Raw genomic sequence first — 23,625 nt, 5'->3', positions numbered from 1 at the left:
TTATTCTATGAATATAAGAGTCATCGCATGACCAGGCTGACTTGTGTTTTTCATAAAAAATAAATTTTGAAAAGAGAAATTAAATCATTTAATGTTTCAAAACTAACCTCTTTTCTCTCTCCTTATCTTAACATTGCATGATATTTCTTTTTATTTATTTCATTTTTTCTTTGATAAAAAGTGTCGAATGCACAAATAATGAAATCAATGAGCCATCAATTCTAGCCAGAAGCCAATCCAAAGCAACATCCAGCAAGACGCATCCGAAACTCAAAAAATCGTCCAAAGGCCACACAGATAAGGGGAATGAAAACAACATGGAATACCAGAGAAGACACTCCCCAGATCAAGCCAACACAAAGAAAGCGAACAAATCACCCCTCCTCACCAACACACAGATGAAGCAATCAAGCCAACACAAAGAAAGCGAACAAATCACCCCTCCTCACCAACACAGAGATGAAGCAAAGACATCCAAGCCTCCGCTCGTTGCAGCTCCATTACGGATGCCCTAATGGAGCTATTTTCTTCAATCCACCTTCATGAGTAAATATTTTCATACTAGGCAATGCATTCCAATGTTGTGCTTAATTAGCGCCTCAGCACCATTCACTATATCAAAATCCTTCCTTTTAATTCCTTTTTTACGAGGAGAAAAATGGTGAGGTACCAAAAGTCTAGAACAACACTATACTCAAAAATTGACTCGGTGAAAAAATTACAAAAGAATTAAGCAAGCTCACCCACCACCAAAACGAATTAATTCATTCCCCTTGTTCCGTCTTCACTAACATTCCGAGGAGCTCGAGCCAAACTTCTTGTTCTACCAACACCACAGAATTCACAATTACCACTCTTAAATGAATTCTCTTTCTTACAAAAAGAAATCAGGAGGAGGCTTCTTCACCGGTGCTCCTCTCGATTCCTGCATATCACAACATTAACTGTAAACCAAGATATGTTTCAATAGGTGGTCAGTCAGATCAGACTTGCAAATAACAATCGTTAATGTAGTATCCAAAATATTATAGAACGACGAAATTCGAACCCCATGAATAGACAAAGAGAAGGAAACCATGAAAACCCAGCCAGCAAGATTTGGGCAACACAAAGTAATATATATAATAAAAGAATGCACATACCAGCGGAGCTGCTTCAAATACACGAAACTTCTTTTCAAGGTTTTCATCTAGCTCAAGAATTGCAGCAATGTTTCCACATCTGCAGCATAACAGATTCATTACAAAAATTTAATGAAATAACTACGACTAGTAGCATCAGCACCTGTAGCAGTAATTTGGAGCTGACCAGACTGTAACTATCTGCTCATTAAACATCCATTTATAACCTTCCATTACCAGCTGATGGGCACGGCATATATAGTCAATGTTATTTGAGTGGTTAAATGTAGTGACAACACTTCCACCAAATAAAAAACCTGCACCGCGTGGACTGAGACCCCATCCGCCAACAATGTCTTCTGGATCTGCCCAGAGAAGATCACACATGGCACCTTCATGAGCTACTTCTTGCTTTCGATCTATTGTACGAATCTGGAACATGAACAATGTTAGCAAATAAAGAAATGAGAAAATATAAGGGGACGGCAGTTGACAAATGCACTGTCAAACCTGGTCTAATGTGGATATCGCAGGAGACAAACCACCATGAACACAAAATATTTTATTATCAATGAGTGCTGACAAGCTGCATGAGATATAAACAATAAATGATAGTACATCAGTGAGACACAAAAATCATTCAAGAGTTAATAGTGCAATTTTTTTGCAGTGTTCTTAAGCTTCAACTTAAGCTTCAATTGATGTAGAAACTTCTCTCCTTTTCTACATCAACCCGATTCAAAACCCTTTTTTGTGTTTAAGTGTGTCTATAAAAGAGTTTTACATGGAGTACATTATATGGAAAGAGACTCGGGGGCATTTGAAATCCTCAATTTCATGTTTCACCATAGTTATTAATAACATATCATGGAGTATATGTTCAAGACTATTATTTTATCAATGTCATAGGTCACTAGTTATAAGATAAAAGAATATTGAAAAAACTAGATCATTCAGGAACCTCGAAACAGCACTTCAATTGTGTTTATTTAAAACTTTAAGCATATGGAAATCTATTTGTAAGTAATTTTTATGTTGGATGTTTGAATTAGTTGTCCATATAAGAGCATCTCCAGTGGTCGGCTAGCCGATTTTTGGCGCTCACCGAACGGCTCGCCGAACTATTGCAGCCGGCGAGCGCCAAATCGGCGAGGGAACGCCGATTCCCTGGCGCTCGCCGATTCTCTCGCCGATCGGCTCGCCGCTATTGCAGCCTCCCGATCGGCGAGGAACCGGCGAACCAAATATTTTTTTTAAATTTTCGAAACACTATATATACGCGATTTGCCCTTCTTTGTGAAGACGATCCGATGCGCATCAGATGAGAGGAATGCCTACTTTGCGGCACGACAGGAGTCGGTGCGCAAGGACGTAGAGCGCGCATTTGGTGTGCTCCAGTCTCGATGGGCGGCAGTTAGGGGTCCAACGCGTTTGTGGCATGTCGATTGCATTGATGATATAATGTACGCTTGTATTATCATGCACAACATGATTGTCGAAGATGAAGGTGTACAACTGACTAGTTGGGCCAACGACGATAATGAAGCCGGTCCAAGCCACGGCGCGGCCGCCCCCAACGTACGAAGCGGGGTACCTCACGATGAAGCCGGCCGCCTCCAGGCACATGCCGACATGCGCCAAGTGGATGCTCATATTCGACTCCAAAAAGATTTAATTGAAGAGTTGTGGGCGCGGAGGACTGCACGAAGATAGTTTTTTTTTTAATTATGTAATTTTTGTAAATTATGTAATTTTTTTATTATGTAATTTTGTTAAATTATGTACCTTTTTTTAATTTAAATGAAATTGTTGAATTTTCCAGTATATGTGTCGTGAATTTAATTCCGTATTTTGTGTGATTGTTAATTATTTGTTTTTAGTGCTGATGATGTGGCATGGCTGTGGCTGAGCTATTGCTTGTCCAGTTGCTTGTCCAGCTGATGTGTCAGGAGGAATTTAGTGTTGCTGATGTGGCATGGCTGGGCTATTGCTTGTCCGCCGACCACTGTGGATGCTCTAACTATTGTATATAAGTTCTGCATCACAATTTCTACTATAGTAAACCATATAAATGACAATCCAACCGTACCCAAGAGAGGAACCTTACCAACCAGACTCTACATGGTAAAAAGACCGAAATCTGGCTATCATAAGTTATGATTTATATGTTTTTGAAATTTAATTTATGTGTATTTTTTTATCATATGTTATGATTTATAAATGCATTATTTTTTTAATACTCAACCATTAATTAAATACTTGACTACTAGTTTTTACAAAAAAATTGCATAAAATACCATACTAAGGACAGAAAAATTTATGCATTTAAATTAACAGGCTACATGTAAAATACTCCATATATAGGGAAGCCGACCTTGAGTCCTAACCTAATTATCCAACCTCCCTGCCTTGCCTTGCCTTGCCTTGCTTCTTCATGGTGCATGGATTAAGAAACAAAAATCTGCTTTGACTCACTACATAATCAGTCCTAGCAGATCTCTAACCCTAAGAAGATTCAACCACCCATGAAAGTGGCTTACCATGAAAGACAAAATATAGAGGGATTGATTACTAACTTTCCTTCCATCTGAGCGGCATGGGAGAAGTCATACTAATTTACAGTGGGTTTTGGATGTCTAAATCTAATAAACACAGCTTGAAATCAGATTTTCCACCTTTTCCTAGAAGAAATATCAACTACCCCAAATATGTGAAACTGGTATGGTTTGCGAGCATAAAATCACAAGGCCCACCTCTGTCATGGAATGCATCTGAAGTCAGTTTATATGGGTATTGACTTTTCCCATCCTTCTAGGATTTGTAATTTACTACTCTAATTTAGTAGGTGATTACTTTAATGATTATAGTTGTATGCATATCTAGATGGAAAAGGCTTTGGCCTATATGTTTCTTAAGATGCTTAATTAAGTCCGAAGAATCCACAAATCATTCCCCTTTTAAAAGTTTAGAAGCATTAAGTCTAAAGTATTTTCCAGATTGAAATAAGTCCCAAATTTTTACTTAGGTGAGAACTCCAGCCAGCGTTTTAGGAATATCATTTATGCCATTTAACCAAGACAATTCTCATTTGGCAATGGTGAGCTGATTGCAAAGGGGAAACAGATGCAACCACAGTGATAATGCCCAACTATTAGGGTGTCCACTATGGAGTGGACGCGGCTATGTCGGCGGGCGGGCTATAGTGGCGAGGTTGTCCGCCCCGGTGACGGTGTGGACATCCGCCGCGGCGCATGCGGCGGGATTTTCAAATTTTTTTTTTTGTTTTTTCCTCTATAAATACCACTCCCCACCACCTATTTTTCACCATTTTCACAAAATCCATCCACTCACTATCTACACAATCGCTCTCTAAAAAATGGACCGAGGAGACGACGAATCACCCGACTCTCAGGAATCGGGATATGGCAGCAATCCATCAAACCCCTCGGCCTATCCTTCGCAGCCATCGGGTTTTGGCGGATATGCTTCTCAGCCGTCGGGCTTTGGCGGATATGCGGAAGTTTTGTAGTTGTATTTTATTTTAATTATTCGTTGTATAATTTTACCAGTTTGCAATACAACGAATATTCGGCCCTAATTACCTCATATTCTAGTTATTTACAATGCGATTATTTAAATTACACTTGATTGAAACTAAAAATATTTAAAAATGAAAATTAATTATAAAATTTGAGGGCTATTGAAGGTGTCCACTATAGTGGCGGAAATTGAATTTTGGGGCTATAAACAACAAAATTGGAGCTATGGACAAAAACTAAGGCGGGGCTATTGAGCGTGTCCGCCTTATAGTCGATACCCTTATATATAAAAGGCAAGGTGCAGAAGTCTACTTTATTTATTATTTTAGTTACCTACCCATGTCATCTGGGGTACATGAAAATTAATTTTACCAGCCTTTCATCCCTTATTTATTTAGGGTGTTTCCAAATTGTAATTTATTCGTACTTTTTGAGTGGGTGGTTCAGCTGGTTCCTTAGAGCATCTCTAATGGCGGACGTCTGGTCGGACATCCGCGACGGGCGACCGGGACGTCCGCCATTGTGGCGTGGAAGGTAGGATACGGACGTCTCGTAAGGACGTCGGATGTCCTCGGACGTGCGGGCGACGGGCGGGCGGACGTCCGACATTAAATTTTTTTTTATAAAAAACTCTATATATACGGCTCGTTGCACTTCATTTCATTCACACCACTTGTGTTAACAAGTTTCTCTCTTCTTTTACTACAAATTTCATTTCTACTTAATGGAGAACGACAGAACCTCCCCCGGCACGAGCGAGTCGCTGACTCCGACGTTTCCCGCCGAACTGGAGCGGGTCGTTCGAGGTCCAATCGGAGGCACCTGCTCCCCCAGAAGAATACGACCGTCTCGCCCGCTCGCAGATAACGACTAGCTTGGTCCGGACCATGCATAGGTGGCATAGCACGACAGATCCTGTGTACAAAAGGATGTTGAAGGATGTCATCGATGGATGTCGGCGCGATTTGGGTATGCCACCCATTGGAGATGATGGCGCCGAGATTAGCGGCGGGGACGACGGGGGCGGCACGGGCGACGGCGAGGGCGGCACGGACGACGAGGAGTGAGCCGAGTCAAAAATTTTATTATGTATTTTTTTCTTTTTTATTATGTAATTTTTTTCTTTTTTTTATGTAATTTTTTTTAATGAAGCATTTGCAATTTTCCCGTATTCCGTGTCAAAATTATAATTCTGTTACGTATATTTGTGAATTTGTGATTTTTTTTATTGCGGGAAGTCCTAGTGGGAAGGGCGATGGGAAGGGCGGATTGTGAAGGGGGAAGTGTCCGCCATTGTGGCGGTCATGTACGCCACCATAAGTGTGTCCGAGCCTCCCCGCGAGCCCGATCCCGAGGCCGGCTGGCTTGATTCGCCTCGGCCCTTCCTTGCTCTAGCCGCTTTCGCCGCCTTCGTCCCTTGCGGCCGACGGCGCCCACTCGCGGATCCTCCAGCATCGCCGACCGTACCCGCAAACTCCTGGGATTCAGCCTCAGGTTGGCTGATGCCCTCAGCGGTGTCACCACCAGACGAGTATTGGCCACTCGCCGTATGCTTCGTGCGCTTCGAGGTTGAGCCCGAGCTGAAGCGGAAACCGCCGGCCCACCGTTCCTCGTCCTTGACGGCCTGCCAAACATCAACAAATCTGAATTGATGACGTTCGTCCTGGTAGTAGGCGCGCAAAGCGGACGTCAAAATGTCGGTTGCCGTGGCGCCGCTTTGGTAGCGCGCCTCTTCGGCCGAGTAGATGCCGCAAAATTTTTTGACCTGTCGGTCGACTCGGTCAAAGTGAGAACGAAGCATTTTAAATTTGCGCTTGCGGGAGCCTTTCGGCTTTATCTGGTGGTAGACCTCGCAGACCTTTTCCCAGAAACACTTCCGGGATTGTTGATTCCCGACGATGAGATCGTACGAGACGGTGATCCAGACGTTGTACACCGTCAGCGTTTCGAGGTTGTTGTACGGATGCCGGCCTAGATCCTCTTCATCTTCTTCCTCTTCCTCCTCGTCCTCGCCCGCCTGGGGTTGTACACCGCCTCGGCTACCTCCACCGCCTCGCCCACCTCGGCCTACTCCCGGCGTGGGATCAACGGGAAAATCCTCCCGGATCTGGGATAATCCCTGCGAATACCGCGGGGCGGAGGGACGGACATATGCATCAAGGTCAAAATTCGGCGTCGCCGAACCCTGGGTCCCCGGCGTTGACGAACCGGAACCGCCCAATGTGTTGATCATGGTCTCCCAATCGCCGAACGCGTTGAGATCCCACCCGCCGGAGCCGGAACCGCCGTAGTTGCCGTCGCTGTCGCCGGACATCTTGAGTTGTTATATGAAAATTTGAGAGAAAATTTAGATGATAGGAAGAATAGATGTGTAGTTGTGTGTGAAATGAGGATGGGTTTAGGAGTATTTATAGAGTAAAAAAATTAATTAAAAATCAAAAAAAAAATTTAAAAAACAAAAAAAACGGTATTATTACCGTTAGAAAAAAAATTTTCTTTTATTTTTTTTTTATTTTTTTAAAATTCGATTTTTTTTAAAAAAAAATATTTATTGCGTCAGCACGTGACGACGCCCACTCGCGGGCCGGCGAGTGGGCGTCACGCACGACGTCGGGTAGCGCCACGTCGCCTAGGCGCGTGGCGAGACAACCCGTCTCTTGGCTCGACGGGACGCGACGCAGGACGGGACGGCGAGCTGCAACGCGTCGCGCCGGGGTCCCGTCTCTCAGGGACGGGACGCGAGACGCCGGCAAGACCCGTAGTGGATGGTCTCACTCTTCTATCTTAATATACACTTACTCGGTGAAACCTAGAAAATTCTACCTTTACAAATCCCAAAGTACTCACGAATCTCCACTTATTTAACTTTTAGTACTCAACACAATAATCGTATTGTTGACACAATTAGGGATGTCAATCGGGCCGACCCATCGGGTTTCGGGCCGGCCCTACTCGGGTTGCGGGTCAATCGGGTTGTGAATTCTTTCGGGTTGTAAAAGTTCAACCCTAACCCTAAAAGCTCGGGTTTCGGGCTAGCCCATCGGGTTAATCGGGTTGCTACCGATTACATTACACATGCGATCAATCCAATAAATAATGATGAAAATTAGTTATATTCATAAAATGTAAAATATTTAATTATAATAAATTTGAGATATATGGTCAAACTCAATCATAGACATGATCAAATACTAATATTTGAGATATTTCATGAAATTTTAATGCATGTTTTAGAAATTTAAATATTTTTAAGTGAATTTCAAGTTTTTAATTTATCAATTATTATATTAATAAAAATTCAATATATAATTTGTATATTTAATATAAAATTAAAAGTTATTTTTTTATTTATCTATATTATAAAATCAATTACTTTTTTAAAAGGTATAATGACCTTTTTGAGAAAGTAAATGAAAAATATATCTTCTCAATTTACCTTTTCTCTTAGAGTATCTCCAAGAGAAAAGGTAAATGGAGATGTAAAGAGAAATAACTACCATATTTACCTTTTCTTCATTAAATTTCGTGCTTAATTGGAAAGAGTATTTGAAGAGGTATTATACATTTCTTTACCTTCTCTTGATAGAATAGATAAAAAGTTAGTTATTTTTATTTACCTTTTTAATTTAATTTCTTTCTTAGGAGTTCTTTACTTTTTAAGAATGTATAATAACTTTTTTAGAAGATAAATATACATTTCCCGTTGAATATGCTCTTACATCCACAATTGTACTATAAGTTGGGATTTGGGTGCGAGGGTCATAAAAGTTCACTAAAGTGTAGAATTGCAGGGGCACATTAAAGTCCATTTTTTAATTATTTAAATTTTTAAGTATTTTAAAGTACTTGTTTATTTTAATTTTATAATATTGGTTGATAATCAAAAAGAAAAAAATAAAAAATAAAAAATATGGAAGTATACATGGAAGGTGTGAAATTGTAGGATTTATATGCTGGCTCTTCACTGTATTTATATTTAGAATTATTGTTTAAGTCGAAAGCTTAGAAAGTGGAGTATAGGAGAAAGAAGTTGAGGAATATAAAAGTGTAGATTTGTGGTGTTAATTCAATTGCCGAAGACGACGGTTGACGTACGACTTTTTTGACCGATACCCGGTGGCGCCGCCCGTCTCGCCCCCCTTCCCCTGAAAATTATTGAAAGAAAATCATAAAATTATTCTAGGTTTCGTGCAAGTCCTGTCAGAATCTCTCTCCCACAAAAAGAGTCAAATCCTAATCACAAGGTAAAACGATATCTATTTCATTTTCTTACGATATGCCTTTTGAACCTTGTGTGTTGTATCTGCAATTGAACACATCACCTGTGTTTCAGCTGCGTTGCCGATTAATTTTGGCTGAGGGGCGTTAATTTGAGATCTGTTTTATGTTTAATTGTGTGTCAGGATTCTGACTTTTGCATAAACTAGGTATTGGTTGTCTTCATCAGATGCTGATGCTATTTTCCCGACTAAAGTTGGCCTATTTATCAGGAAATTTAGCTTATTAATCAATATTAGGTTTAAGAATTTCTGGTGTTAGAACGGGTCAATAACTCTGATTAGTAATGTAATTTTCGTTTTCAATTCAAGAGATGGTAGTTATCACGATTTGTTCTTTAATCCACCTTGATGCTCTCTCTGAAGCTGTGTGCTCGTAATTTGGTACTCCTTTAATTACGTCTGAGAATTCGAATTGCAAATTCTTGAAGTATCAATACCTTCATGAGTATGAACACTTGGCATCTTCGGTCACTCAGTTGTGAATGGTTTGTAATCTTTTGTCAGACAATGGCATCTTTGGGTGATGCATGGGTAAGGGAATATAATGAAGCAGTTAGACTTGCTGATGATATCACTAACATGATATCTGAAAGAAGTTCACTGCCACCTTCTGGACCAGAAGCACAGCGGCATGCATCAACCATACGGAGGAAAATTACAATACTGGGAACCAGATTGGATAGCCTACAATCTCTTCTGCAAAAGCTTCATGGAAAGCAATCTCTGTAAGTTGCTTAATTTCTCTCTCTTAAATATCTCTTATTGTAAGACTCAAATTAAGTTAGTAAATTTGGAATTATCTTCATCTTTCTGCATTTGTATTCCAATGGTTAAACACATTTTAGTTACCTTCCCTTATTTCAACTGCGGCTTAATCTCTTGTAATAGTTCACAATCCAAGCCCTAAATGGTTATCTACAGCTAATCTTTGTTATGCTACTGTTGCGTCTGAATATGAACTGCCAAAATACCAACTATAATTCAATTCCGGCTCCTGGCTTGGTAGGATAGTGTGATATAGTTGGCTTAGCAAACTCTATGAGCCCCCAATTGTTTTTATCTTTCTTTTTTATTTCTTTCTTCTTTTGTGAATTAGTGTTACTTGCTCTGACAGTATAACTTCCCGTGCTTGGGTTACAAGGACTCTTGGATTACTTGTAAATGTGTTCTCATCATGTGTTCTGGTCCTGCTTTCTTCCTTTTGCAGGACAGAGAAAGAAATGAATCGTCGCCGTGACATGGTGAATAATTTGAGATCAAAAGTAACTCAGATGGCTTCCACATTGAACATGTCAAACTTTGCTAATAGAGACAGCTTACTTGGCCCAGAGATAAAACCTGCTGATGCAATGAGCCGAATAAGTGGCCTTGACAATCAAGGGGTTGTTGGTCTTCAAAGACAAGTCATGAGAGGCTAGTATCTCTAGCTACTATCTTCTACTTCATTTGGTTTTCCCCTCTAAATTTGATTCATATTCTTATGACCCTGCAGAGCAAGATGAGGGTCTTGAAAAATTGGAGGAGACAGTCTTAAGCACCAAACACATTGCGCTTGCAGTGAATGAAGAACTTGATCTTCATACAAGACTAATTGTAAGTTTTCTTTTGTTTGATTTCGTAAATTATAGTCATAATGTTATTATCTGATAATGAATCTCATGTCTGTTGATTTGTAGGATGATCTTGATCAACATGTTGAGGTTACGGACTCCAGACTACAGGTGAATATTTGTATATCTACATCTTTTGCTATTAATTCTGTGGTCGTTTTTGGATTTTCCTCTAATATTAAATCATTTGCATAACGTAGTACGTTGAAAATAATGCTTTCATCTCAGTTTAAATTATGAGAGCATAATCATAAAAAAACAACGTAATATTGCGAATACTAGCTTTCTAAAGGATTCTAGATGATACTTTCCCAGATCCGGGGATGTGCTTAAGAAAACGAAAATCAGGGTGCATCAATATTGGCCACTGTCAGGATGTTAACTAATGTGATATGTGATAGATAAGGTTAAGTAGTTGAAGGATAGATGCTTAAACAAGTTCAACATTTAAAACTAAAGGGATGTTTGCTTGTGTGATATGATTGATCGATAAGATTGAGCAAGTTGAAGGATTAGATGATTAAATAAGTTTTAAAAAAATCTATATATGTGTAAATGTAGACCTATGTCTTCCTTCAACTTGTCTTCCTCCCCTGATATTTTGCAAATAAAAAGGTTTAAAATCTTTTCATTGTTTTCATTTTTGTGAATCGAACAGCGAGTACAGAAGAGGCTTGCAATATTGAACAAGCGGACTAAGGGCGGCTGCTCCTGCTTGTGTTTGCTTCTATCAGTGATAGGGATTGTCGGTTTGGTTGCTGTTATATATATGCTAGTCAAATATTTGTAAATTCGAGAAAAGACAAATTATTTATTTCGTGTGTTTCTGTTTTCAAAATGACTGATTTGTTGGTTCAAGTTATGTTGAGTGGAAATCTTTGTATGTTTGTATTGACTGAAACGAATACAGTTCTTGTATTTGTGATCAAGTATATGGTTCCATGATTTTGAGGCTTTGCACTGTAAATGTAAAAACCGGTATTTGCAGCTTACGAACTTTTGGTTGATTTCAAGTATACTTTGCCTTACCTTAGAACTCAGTCATGTGTCATGTCCATTTTGGGAAATTTTTCAATGAAAACAAGGCTACTTCTACTCATAAAGGATGAAGTCTATAGTTCAATTTATCCTTCAACCTTGTGTTGCTGATTTGGGCAAATTCTGATTTTTATTGACTATAAAATATGTAAAAAAAATACACGAATTTATTAGCTTTCTAGTAATTTTACCACATTTTACAATTTACAGTAATATACCACATCAACACTTACCTTATAGTATCTCTTTTTGGTAAAACCACGAGTTGGAATATTAATCTTAGTTTCTGCTTACCCAGATATTTAGTTTCTGCCGTAGCCAAAATACCAAGTAACGTGTTATCATTAAGAGCGAGTCAATATGTTGAAATTTCATAAATCCTATTTGCATAAAAGCATCCATAATCCCATCATCAGCAATTTAGAGAGTTCTGTTCAAACATAATTATCCCATTCTTCACTTCATGAGTTGAAAACAAAATAATCACCACAACTGATCGCTCTGCTGGAAATCAAAACATTTAAAGTAACTTGAATTTCTGCACCAGATCAGTGGCTAGCCGATGGCTTTGTCAACAATTCCAGTGATTTCTTAAGGAAATCTACTGCAACGAAAACGTCATCGAATGCCAGAGCACTAACAGCAAACCTAGCTGCTTTCTGTGCTTCAGCGATTTGCCCAGGCAGAGGTTCATAGTTTCTGTCATACTCATATTCTGGTCTGGCAGTTGGTGAAGGTTCTGAAACACTCACATTGTTTGAGGGTGGAAAATTGGAATAGGCATCACTATGGCTTTGATGATAAGAAGGGTAGTGGGGCGGAGCTGTACTCTCAGTAAAGCCAGGGTAAGAGTGGAAATTTGGGTACGAGTGAGGCAAATGCTGCTGAAAATCTGGCTGGAACGGTTGGTGATGATATGATTGAGGGTGGATGGAACGCTCAGTGCCATTGGATGGAGATGGTTGATGAAAGTTGTCAGAAGGGTAGTCGTCATTAGGGTGATGATGCAGGGTTGAATAATTTGAGGAAGAAGAACGAGTAATATTTGAAGGTTGTCGTGAGATATTAGAGTTCTGCAAATTAGCTTTATCATATTGGTGAGGTGATGAACTGGAATCTGGCGCAGTTGTTGAGGAATTGGGCCGAGTGGCATCAACAGAGCTGCTTGGTTCAAGATCCTGTGAAAATAAAGGTGAAAACTATTAGAATCCACAAGAGATGTGAAGTTATCAACTCAGAACCTATGACTGCTAAGATATTTATGGGAAGGAATACAACACTAAAGAAATAAAGGCAAATTCTGCCTATTTATTCCAATTAATCATATGAGAATAACGCACAACATAATTTATAGAAACAGCTCTAATTTTGTACAAACTTTCACCAAGCAAGTTGATCAATAAACTTACTCCCCAGCAGGCGACAGCACAGTTTAAGTATATAATATAAAATTTGAGTAATAAAAAATATCATACATATTCACCGCTCGATGGTGCTGGTTCACCACCAGGAGGACCTGGTAGAGGCTTCCTCCCTTCGCTCAGAGCTTTCCTTATATCAGCTGCTTTCCATGTTGCATACTTGTGTTTCTGCTCAAGCTGCAAAAAGTTCAAATGAATGAAAATAAGCTTCAAAGATATGCTCAAGCAACCAGAAAATCCTACATATCAGTGATATCACCATCAATGTAATGTTTTACATCTAGTGAGAACTTACATCAGGCTGAACTTCACCAAACTGCTTCAGGATATCAAAGAAAATGCTCGCAGCATAAAAAGTTTTTGCAGTATTCCTGTACCAATTGGATATAATTTATAACTAGGAAATATAGACTAAAATAACGTAATCACCAATCACTTATGCATCGTTAAGATGTTCTGATATGAATCTCAGAGTAAAAATAGTTCAGAAAACATATACTCACAGAGCTGAACCCTACAATCTTCAGAAGATGACCCACCAGCAGAACAAGAACATGTTTGAAATTTTCATGAGCAAAACATAGCCTAGGGAAGAACTAACATATCATAATAATGACGTACTGACACTAATCACATTGATCTCGAGTAGTCGAGTGACATAACACCAGTTTTTTCCAGACAAGGTAGATGATTTCACAACATTCAATTATACCGATAAAATGCAGAAAAATAAAATGGAAGGGGGTGGACGAGAAAAGATTAATAACGAAAAAGGAAGAAGTGAAAAAGATTTCCTTTGCAATATAGAAGAATGACGAATTTATGGTCAATAAGAATAAAAGAGAGGGAGTATACATAGATGCAGTAGTTGATTGCTTGTAGCATGGTTAATTACTTAATTTGTTTTATTCCTGCAATGTGTGTTTAAAACTTCTAGTTGGTGCTGTAGTTGTAGTATTCTTTGGGTGGTAGTTAAAAGTTCCTGGGATAGTGTTTAATCTCCGGCATAGTTTGCTTGAAATGAGAGAACTACTCCTGGAACAACAGTTGTTGGTCTTTCCTTCAAAGTTTCACTATAAATAGTGTATATTTGTTCTTACTTCTGAAAAGTTAAGCCTATTCAATTTTAGCAGTACCCTTAGCTCCATCAAGAATCGATTGAAAATTTAAAAACCAGATGTACATGATATCTTATCTGCAAATACATGTTAGTTTTTAACAGCAGTTCTCCAATTTCCAAGAAACATGTCATGAAATTACAGTTTTAGCTATGACACAATAACTCCCAGTTAAGTTCCTTACCTTCCAAATAATACTATATCGTCAACTAAAAGTTGAGCACACAATAAAGAACTAAAACTAATCAACAATGCAATGTCACCACAACTATACCATTGTTTGGCATTTGGATGCTCTCTTATCAGATTTCTCCCTGCGTTGATAAACCCACAGTGTATCAAATTCTTATGCGAATCCTATCTAATCACTACACTCCCAAACACAAGTTCCTCCTTCATGTACTCACCATCAGAACTTTTAAAACTACTCAAGTACTGCAGGCATAAGAATTTTAGTGGATCGTTCCTTTATGAGAAAAAGAAATGAATTCTTGAAAGCCATACTGGCATCAAATACATGACCAGATAAAAACTAATTAAAGAGATGTAGGGAAGTAACATACAGATCAGCTCGCCCAGCTCTATCCTGCTTGTCTGCCTTGGAAAATACATTCAAGGCAAATCCTTCCACATGTAGGTGGTCATCAGGTCCCAAACTAACTGACTTCTTGTCCTACGAGACAATATAAAAGAAAAAGGTAAGTCAGAAAGAAGCATCGCATCCTCTCAATTGTTGTGATCTGGATAAATCATATATGTATGCCATGATATCAAAATCAAAATGCACCAAACAACTCGGTATAGCTGTTTCAAATAGGCAAGGCAGATCACTTAAAATTTAAAAATTATCGATAACAAATGAGCATACGCAGAAAAACAAATGTTCATCTGCAGCATAATTGAATTCCACCTAGTGAAGTTTCTACTATCTACATGTACAAATACACAAGCTCACTGATGGATCAGGCGAGTTTTTGATGGTGATGAATGCTGGTAAATATAAATCACGACACAGAGATTTACGTGGTTCGATTTACTGAGGTAAATCTACGTCCACGGGAAGAAAGGAGGGCAGAGTTGTATTGCTTGATCTGGTTTACAGCTTACAATACAGACTTGCTATCTGATATTTGATCTCTAGAGAACTTGGCCTCTGTCTATCTGATCTAAGTTCTATTTATACATTGAACTAAGATCGTGGCTTGCATCACCACTAACTAAGTCGTGGCTTACATCATCACTAACTAGGTCGTGGCTTACATCATCACTAATTAGATCGTGGATGTCGTGGAGGTCATGAGATCCTGCATGGGTCCACCACTAAATAGATTGAGTAGTGGAGGTCGTGGAGATCCTGCATGGGTCCACTATCTTCCAGTTCGGTTGAATACTGAGACCGAACTGCTGAACTATTGCCGAGCAGCTTTTGCCAATCTGAGAGTAGAGCTTGATTGGTCGGCTTTTACCGAGCTATAGGCTGGGGCCGAACTCTTTGGTAATGCCGAACTGAGAGTAGAGCTTGATTGGTCGGCTTTTACCGAGCTGTAGGCTGGGGCCGAACTCTTTGGTAATGCCGAACTGATACTCTTCCTTGGGCTTTGGGCTGATGGGCCGTCACTGCTATTGGGCTTGTTTAGTACGTACCCCATCACTACCCCCCCGAAAAGCGAAGTGAATCACTTCGGCGAAGCGAGTCACTTCGGCATTCTGGATAAAGGTACGGGGGAGGTTGACGTCAGGGGACGTGCCTTGCGCGTGACTGCATTAAATGCGACAGTAAAATCCGGCCGTTGAATCCTGAAAAGGTGAATAAGTTACCTCGTGTCCGTCGGGAGCGATAAGTAGAATACCAGCTCCACTTCCCGTTTTATTCGAAGCTCCATCTACGAATCCGCTCCAGCAATCTGGTGGCTCTACTTCGGATTCCAGGGGCTGTGCTAGTTCGGCATTGGCAGAATTTTTCTGTTCGGCAATGACAGGGATTGCTTGATCGAACTTTGCCTCTGCAAGAAAATCTGTCAAGGCTTGTCCCTTGATGGCTTTCCGAGGTAGGTATTCGATTGAGTGTTCTCCCAACTCTATGGCCCATTTGGCGATTCTGCCTGATGCTTCTGGCTTGGTCAAAACTTGCCGAAGTGGAAGATCGGTTAAGACGCATACCTTGTGAGCATAGAAATATGACCGCAGTCTCCTTGCTGCATTTACTAATGCCAGAGCAATTTTTTCCAGAGGTTGATACCTTGTTTCTGGACCTCTTAATGCTCGGCTTGTAAAGTAGATGGGAAGCTGCTTTAGGCCTTCTTCTCGTACAAGCACCGCGCTAATGGTCTGATCTGATGCCGCTAAGTATAAGAATATCACTTCGGCATCTGTTGGAGCAGAGAGAATAGGAAGCTCGGCTAAATAACTTTTGAGCTCGTCAAAAGCCTTTTTCTGCTCGACTCCCCACTCAAACTTTGGTGCCTTTTTCAACACATTGAAGAATGGCATTTGCTTTTCGGCTGCTTGGGAAAGGAATCTATTCAGTGCGGCTAGACATCCAGTTAGCCTTTGCACATCATGTATGGACTTCGGCATTGCCATGTTCTGAACAACTTGAACTTTTAGCGGATTTGCCCTGAGTCCTTCCTTTGAAACCCAACAACCTAGAAACTTTCCCGAATCTACCAAAAAGGTACATTTTTGAGGGTTGAGTTTGAGGTTGGCTTTTCGGAGCACGTCGAGAGTGGACTTGAGATTGTCTTCGTACTCCGAAGTGCTTCTGCTTTTAACGACTATGTCGTCAACATACACTTCAACCTCTTTTCCGATCAAATGCCGAAAAAGCTTATCTACCATCCTTTGATATGTGGCTCCGGCATTCTTTAAACCGAACGGCATCTTTTTATAAGCAAAGATGCCGAAGTCAGTAATGAAAGCCGTTTTTGGAGCATCATTCTCATCCATTAAGACTTGGTGGTAGCCTTTGTATAAATCAAGAAAACAGAAAATTTCGAAGCCGATCAAAGCTTCTACTTTTTTATCTATGTTCGGAAGGGGATAGCAATCTTTAGGACAGTGCTTGTTTAGATCGGTAAAATCTATGCACATCCGCCATCCTCCTTCTTTTTTCTTGATCATCACAGGATTGGCCACCCAAGAGGGATATTTCACCTCGAATAATACATCCGCTTTCAGTAATTGGCGGACTTCGTCATGGATGACTTGATTTCTTTCTGCCGCAAAGAGTCTTTGCTTCTGTTTTATAGGCCGGACCGAAGGATCAATATTTAACCGATGAATGATTACCTCAGGGGGCACTCCGGTCATATCCAACGGAGACCATGCAAAGACATCTTTGTACTCCTTGAGGAGCTGGATGGTCTTTTCCCGGAGTAGAGGCGTTCCCGCGAAACCGATCTTGACCGTTCTGGATGGATCATCTTCGTATAACTGAACGATCATTGAGTTCGGCTCTGGTGTGACTTCGGTCATTTCGCTTGCCTCTGACTCCGGCTGCTGTGATTGCTATGCTTGATGATGCCGATCTGATTGCTCGGCACTTTTAAGCGCAATCTGCAGACACTCTTTTGCTCTCTTTTGATCACCTCGGATGACCGCTATCCCCCCTTTAGTGGGGATCTTAATGGTGAGGTGATAAGTAGAGCAAACGGCCCGAACTGCGTTGAGCCAGTCTCTTCCCAGGATGATGTTGTACGGGGACCGAGCTTTTACCACAAAGAATTCGATCATCGTACTGGAGCTTGTAGGCGCTTTTCCCACCGTGATCGGAAGGCTGATAATACCTTCAGGGCGGGTATCCTCCTGGGCGAAACTTTTCAGAGGAAGTGGAGCCGGACTGAGCCGAGCTGGATCCACTTCTAGTTTATCGAAACATTCTTTAAAAAGAATGCTGACAGACGCTCCTGTATCCACAAACACTCTGTGGATCAGTTTGTTTGCCACTCCGGCTTGGATGACAATAGCGTCTTGATGAGGAGAGATGGCCGGGACGGGATCTGCATCTGAAAATGTAATCACTTCGTCCTGCTTTAGTCTTTTATGCGTTGGCTCCTCTCGATTGAAGCCTCTGCGCTCTGACTTCAGGGACGATTTAGTCTTCCCGGCTGGGAGAGCGTCAATAGTCAGGATTACTCCATCATATTGCGGCTCGTCATCGTCTTCGGGATCCTGTTGCCTTTTCGGATCCTGAGGAGCGCAGTTCGCACCTCTCTGTTTCTTGTTCTTTTTCGGCTGCTTGCTTTGGTATTTTTTTAACGTCCCTGCTTTCACAAGAACATCAATACCTGCAGCCAAATGTCGGCACTCCTCGGTATCGTGACCGTGGTCTTGATGGAAGGAGCAATATTGATCCTGAGGTCGACGCGCGGCCGATTTCGTCATCCGCTTTGGTTTTTCGAACATATCAGAATGCAGTTCGAAAATTTCCGCTCTCGACTTGTTCAATGGTACGAACTGAGCGGGTGGTTTCTCAGGATTGAGACGTGGTCCCAATCTGTCTTGCACCGGAGTCCTTTGAATCCTTTCAAAAGGAGTTCGGCGAGGATGTCCCTGATCGCCAAAAGGAGTTCGGCGAGGATGTCCCTGATCGCTATGATCGGGCTTCCTCCTGTCTCCTCGGGATGAGCTGTCTAAAGACCGTTTGCGACGGTCTGCCTCATCGGCACGGGAGAACTGGTCCGCAATGTCCCACATCTCTTGAGCTGTTTGCGGACTGCATTCCACGAGCTTTCTGTAGAGAGCTCCGGGCAGGATTCCATTTTGGAATGCCGAAATGACAAGTAGATCATTGAGATCATCTACTTGTAGGCATTCCTTGTGGAATCTCGTCATAAAGTCGCTGATCTTTTCGTCGCGACCCTGACGTATAGAAAGCAGCTGAGCCGAAGTGATTCGGGCTTCCGCTTTCTGAAAGAACCTCCTGTGGAAAGCATCCATTAGATCTCGGTAAGATCTAATGCTGCCTTGGGGGAGGCTATCGAACCACCTTCTTGCGTTCCCGATAAGTAGCTCGGGAAACAGCTTGCACATATGGACCTCATTGAGACCCTGGTTCGCCATGTTATACTGATAGCGTCCCAGGAAGTCATGAGGATTCTCTAACCCGTCATAAGTCATCGACGGAGTTCGGTAGTTCTGTGGCAAGGGAGTTCGGGTGATATCGTCCGAGAACGGAGTCTTCAATGCTCCGTACATGGCGAACCCGACATCTGTTCGGTATGGAGGAGATGGAGTTCTCCTGTGATTCCGGTACCGAGGAGGAACAGGAACATGTCGGGGTTGAGGATTCTTCTTCCTGGAAGACACGGCACTACTGCGGTAGTGACTTTCATGTCTGGATGAGGAGGGAGAATCCACTGTTTTCGTCTCCGGCTTTTGGCCTGTTTGCAGGAATGTTAAGAATTCATCCTGCTTCTCGGCCAAAAACAACTTGACAGCCTCGTTCAAATCGGGCTGCTGGGAAGACTCGGTGCAACGACTTCTGGAGTGGCTTGTTCCTTCACCGTGAGGACTGGAGACAGATTTCTCACGAGGCTGCTTTCCAGGCCTACGGGCTGCTGGACTAGCTTCCTCACATTCCTCACGGACGGAAGTATGGGTATTACGCGATCTGGTATGCATTTTTTTTTTTTTTGGTAGAAGAGGATCAAAAACTCGCTTTATCACAAATTTGGTTCTCTGTTTCCCACAGACGGCGCCAGTGATGGATCAGGCGAGTTTTTGATGGTGATGAATGCTGGTAAATATAAATCACGACACAGAGATTTACGTGGTTCGATTTACTGAGGTAAATCTACGTCCACGGGAAGAAAGGAGGGCAGAGTTGTATTGCTTGATCTGGTTTACAGCTTACAATACAGACTTGCTATCTGATATTTGATCTCTAGAGAACTTGGCCTCTGTCTATCTGATCTAAATTCTATTTATACATTGAACTAAGATCGTGGCTTGCATCACCACTAACTAAGTCGTGGCTTACATCATCACTAACTAGGTCGTGGCTTACATCATCACTAATTAGATCGTGGATGTCGTGGAGGTCATGAGATCCTGCATGGGTCCACCACTAAATAGATTGAGTAGTGGAGGTCGTGGAGATCCTGCATGGGTCCACTATCTTCCAGTTCGGTTGAATACTAAGACCGAACTGCTGAACTATTGCCGAGCAGCTTTTGCCAATCTGAGAGTAGAGCTTGATTGGTCGGCTTTTACCGAGCTATAGGCTGGGGCCGAACTCTTTGGTAATGCCGAACTGAGAGTAGAGCTTGATTGGTCGGCTTTTACCGAGCTGTAGGCTGGGGCCGAACTCTTTGGTAATGCCGAACTGATACTCTTCCTTGGGCTTTGGGCTGATGGGCCGTCACTGCTATTGGGCTTGTTTAGTACGTACCCCATCACTCACAAAAAATTTGAATAAAATTGTTGCAATCAGACAAGGTGGTCGTTATTTCCAAACACCCAAAATTCAAAAGCCTTTCTAGAAATTACTTAAATCTAAGTAAGAGAGCGGCTAGTTGAAAAAATAAAGAGAAGCTGATCCGAAAAAACCTTTTCGAGCTGATTCATTAGCGAGACAAGGAGGGCGTTGGTAGCCTTGGTGCGCTCTTTCTGAGGAATGTTGAGCCCTCGGTCCATGGCATACAATCGACCTGGTGGATAATTGAGAGGTAAAGCAGAATGATGAATAGAAATGGAGGATTAATTAGAAGGAGAAATGTATATACAATAGTAGGCGACGAGAGGCTCGTGTTTCTGCAACTCATCGGCTCGTTGAAGGTAAGGGAGAAGCAGCTTCGCCGGTTCAATCTCGGTCGTCATCGGAAAGCGGCAGAGCAGACGGAATTTTTGAATTTCTTTTTCTTACTTTCCCTGACCCTTTGTAATCTCGAACTCCACACAACCAATTTTTCAAATTCGCATTTAAATTGTGATTGGTAAATCCGTAAATATTTGGGCAATTAAATTATTCATATTTTATCTTAATTCGAATACAAAAAATTTATTCGCATTTTAGTTTACTATATTTTGTTAATTGTGGTAAATAATGTTAACATTTTAAAATTTTGAGATATTTTTTAAGAAAGAGATACTATTCAGTTATAAGTAACTAACAAAAATCAAATTCCAGTAATATCAGGGTAACATTTTTTACACGCTGAATTGACTGATATACAATACACCCAATTGATATTTTTTACCTCGCATAAGATTTAATCTGGATCGCTGATTTCCAAATTTAAGAACATCCACATCCGTGCTCTTGCCAACGAGCACGGATGTGGGTCCGGACCCACTTTTACTCTCTGCTTTTAGGTAACAGCACAACACTCACATCCGTGCTCTTCCGAAAGGACATGCTCAAGGGTCCCACCATTCTATTATTCAATTTAAATAAAAACATTTTCACAATATTAAAATGCATTAAAAATACTCAAAATACTATTACTAATTACTAAAAAATTAAAAATTTCATAATTAAAGTCTTAAAAATTAAAAACTACATAATTTAAATCCTAAAAATTAAAAATTACATAATTAAATTCATAAGTGGCCGAATTTCGTCCAAATGGATGATGAATATGTGTATTTATAGATGATTTTGGGATTAAATTTGTTTAAAAAAATTTCAAATTTTTTAAAAAAAACGGTAATAAAACGGCTATATTTTTGGGAATCCGAAAATATATATTTTTTAATTTTTGGTATTATTTTCGATATTTTTTTTTAAAAAGAAAAAAAATGTCAACGGCCAATAGAAATACGCCACGTCGTCCTGCTTGCTATCACGGACGTGCTCTTAGCCGTGCCAGCAGCAAGAGCACAGCGGCGGACAGGGGTGTCCTTGCCGCTGGCACGGCCGGACAAATTCCACCACTGCGGATGCTCTAATAAATCACAAATGATACTAGTATACCGACCGTATACGTATCATAGGAGGGTTAATAGTGTAGTATATCTCCTAGATTTATTTTCGCAATACTTTTTCATTCCTATCTATATAATTTCCCTCCTTTCTTTTTTTTCATTTTCTTTCTGCCTCAAATCTTTATCACATTATACCATCTCGGTGGTACTCTAAAATTCAAAATATGAAAATATAGTAGACAATTAGCATATTTCAAAACAAGAGAAATGATATGCTGCGGCCTTCATTTGAGCGACAAGTGTATATTATCTCTCTCCTCACATGCATCTCTCAATTTATTCTCTCTCTTAGCCGTCACTCTCTTCAATCCATGATCCATCTCTCCATTCCACCATTTTTTCTCCACGTTTCTCCATTACCAATTCTCTCACTCTCCTCTTCTCGACCCGGAAGCTCTCTTCGAAAAATAAAAAAATTGGAGAAATTGTAGGTGGATGTCAAAATTTAATCAAGTAATTTTGTTTATAAAATTTACTCATTGAGAAGTATTCTCGAACAAAACCAGAAAAAAAATACGAATTGAACTGAGAGGAAGCAATATTTACAAAAAAGAATGAGGAATTGGGTATTGAAGGAGTGAGAAGAAATACTGGGTACTTTGAAAAGCAGTGAAATTTGAAAAAAGAAAAAAAAATGGAAGTGGAAAAATGGAAAGGGAAAAAAATGAAGAAGAGACACTCTCAATTTCTGATGGTGCAGCAAATTAGTTGACAGAAGGAACAAGAAGAGAGAATTTGATACGAATAGAAGAAAGTCAGGAAAGAGAATTGATGACGGAGAAACTTGGAGATAGAAAAAAAAGGTGGGATGTAGAGATGGATTGAAGAGAGAGACGGCCAGGAGAGAGAATAAATTGAGAAATACGTGTGAGGAGAGAGATAATATAATACACATGTCACTCAAATTAAGTCTGGAGCATATAATTTCTCTTCAAAACAAATCCTATTTTGGGTTTTTAAGTACAATTTACTCATTCTTGGTTTACACAAACAAATCACTTTTAAATTGTATGAGTAAAAAGACAATATTTCCTCCGTCCCATATATATGCATTTTTTCTTCTTTTTCTTTTTAGTCCGTCTCACAAGAATATACATTTTCTAATTTCTAACTCTTTTCTCACAAGAATATACATTTTCTAATTTCTAACTCTTTTCTCTCTAATAAGGTGAAACTTATTCTCCACTAATAATACTTTAATTATTTTTTCTCTCTAACTCTCTCTCTCTTACTTTACTAATTTTATATTAAAATTCATGCCGAACCAAAATGCATATTCTTTAGGAACCGAGGGAGTAGTATTATATAGAGAATATTATTTTAAATTTTAGTTTAGCGTATATCAAGATGTTAATAGGGTCGGGTAGAGGACATATCCCCATCATGGCGGAGGATTTAGCCAATTTTCCTTCCTCAAAACCCTCATTCCTTCGTTGTTTCTAATCCCATGATACAAAGGCAAAGGCAGACGAGGAGGCTAAAGCTAAAGAAACAAAAAAGGAATAATCCATGTCTATTTCAGAATGAGAACGAGAAGAGGTCCCCTACTCCCGTCCCTATGTCGACAATAAA

General features: G+C 40.4%; 3 protein-coding genes across 3 annotated transcripts; 1 reads left to right on the top strand and 2 right to left on the bottom strand.

Annotated features, from left to right (window-relative positions):
• Positions 1-874: 874 nt before the first annotated feature.
• On the bottom strand, positions 875-1,970 carry LOC121803799 (serine/threonine-protein phosphatase PP-X isozyme 2-like). The gene is made up of 5 exons (XM_042203403.1): positions 1,915-1,970; positions 1,632-1,707; positions 1,285-1,553; positions 1,143-1,221; positions 875-925 (listed from the first exon to the last, which is right to left on the bottom strand). Exons 1-5 carry the CDS (start codon positions 1,968-1,970, stop codon positions 875-877), a joined length of 531 nt encoding a protein of 176 aa, XP_042059337.1.
• A 6,665-nt stretch (positions 1,971-8,635) lies between these two features.
• Positions 8,636-11,495, top strand: LOC121805489 (syntaxin-51-like). The gene is made up of 6 exons (XM_042205363.1): positions 8,636-8,904; positions 9,445-9,665; positions 10,148-10,353; positions 10,433-10,533; positions 10,617-10,661; positions 11,209-11,495. The coding sequence occupies exons 2-6, from the start codon at positions 9,448-9,450 to the stop codon at positions 11,338-11,340; spliced, it is 702 nt and encodes a 233-aa protein (XP_042061297.1). The 5' UTR covers positions 8,636-8,904; positions 9,445-9,447; the 3' UTR covers positions 11,341-11,495.
• Positions 11,496-11,932: 437 nt separating this feature from the next.
• On the bottom strand, positions 11,933-21,032 carry LOC121805933 (protein HOMOLOG OF MAMMALIAN LYST-INTERACTING PROTEIN 5-like). Its single transcript, XM_042205986.1, has 6 exons — positions 20,853-21,032; positions 20,677-20,777; positions 14,691-14,800; positions 13,305-13,380; positions 13,064-13,186; positions 11,933-12,766 (listed from the first exon to the last, which is right to left on the bottom strand). The coding sequence occupies exons 1-6, from the start codon at positions 20,944-20,946 to the stop codon at positions 12,137-12,139; spliced, it is 1,134 nt and encodes a 377-aa protein (XP_042061920.1). The 5' UTR covers positions 20,947-21,032; the 3' UTR covers positions 11,933-12,136.
• Positions 21,033-23,625: the final 2,593 nt, after the last annotated feature.

Source organism: Salvia splendens, chromosome 5, assembly GCF_004379255.2.
Source record: "Salvia splendens isolate huo1 chromosome 5, SspV2, whole genome shotgun sequence".
NCBI lineage: Eukaryota > Viridiplantae > Streptophyta > Magnoliopsida > Lamiales > Lamiaceae > Salvia > Salvia splendens.
Note: the sequence above shows the minus strand (reverse complement) of the source record. Positions and strands in the feature narration are given on the sequence as shown.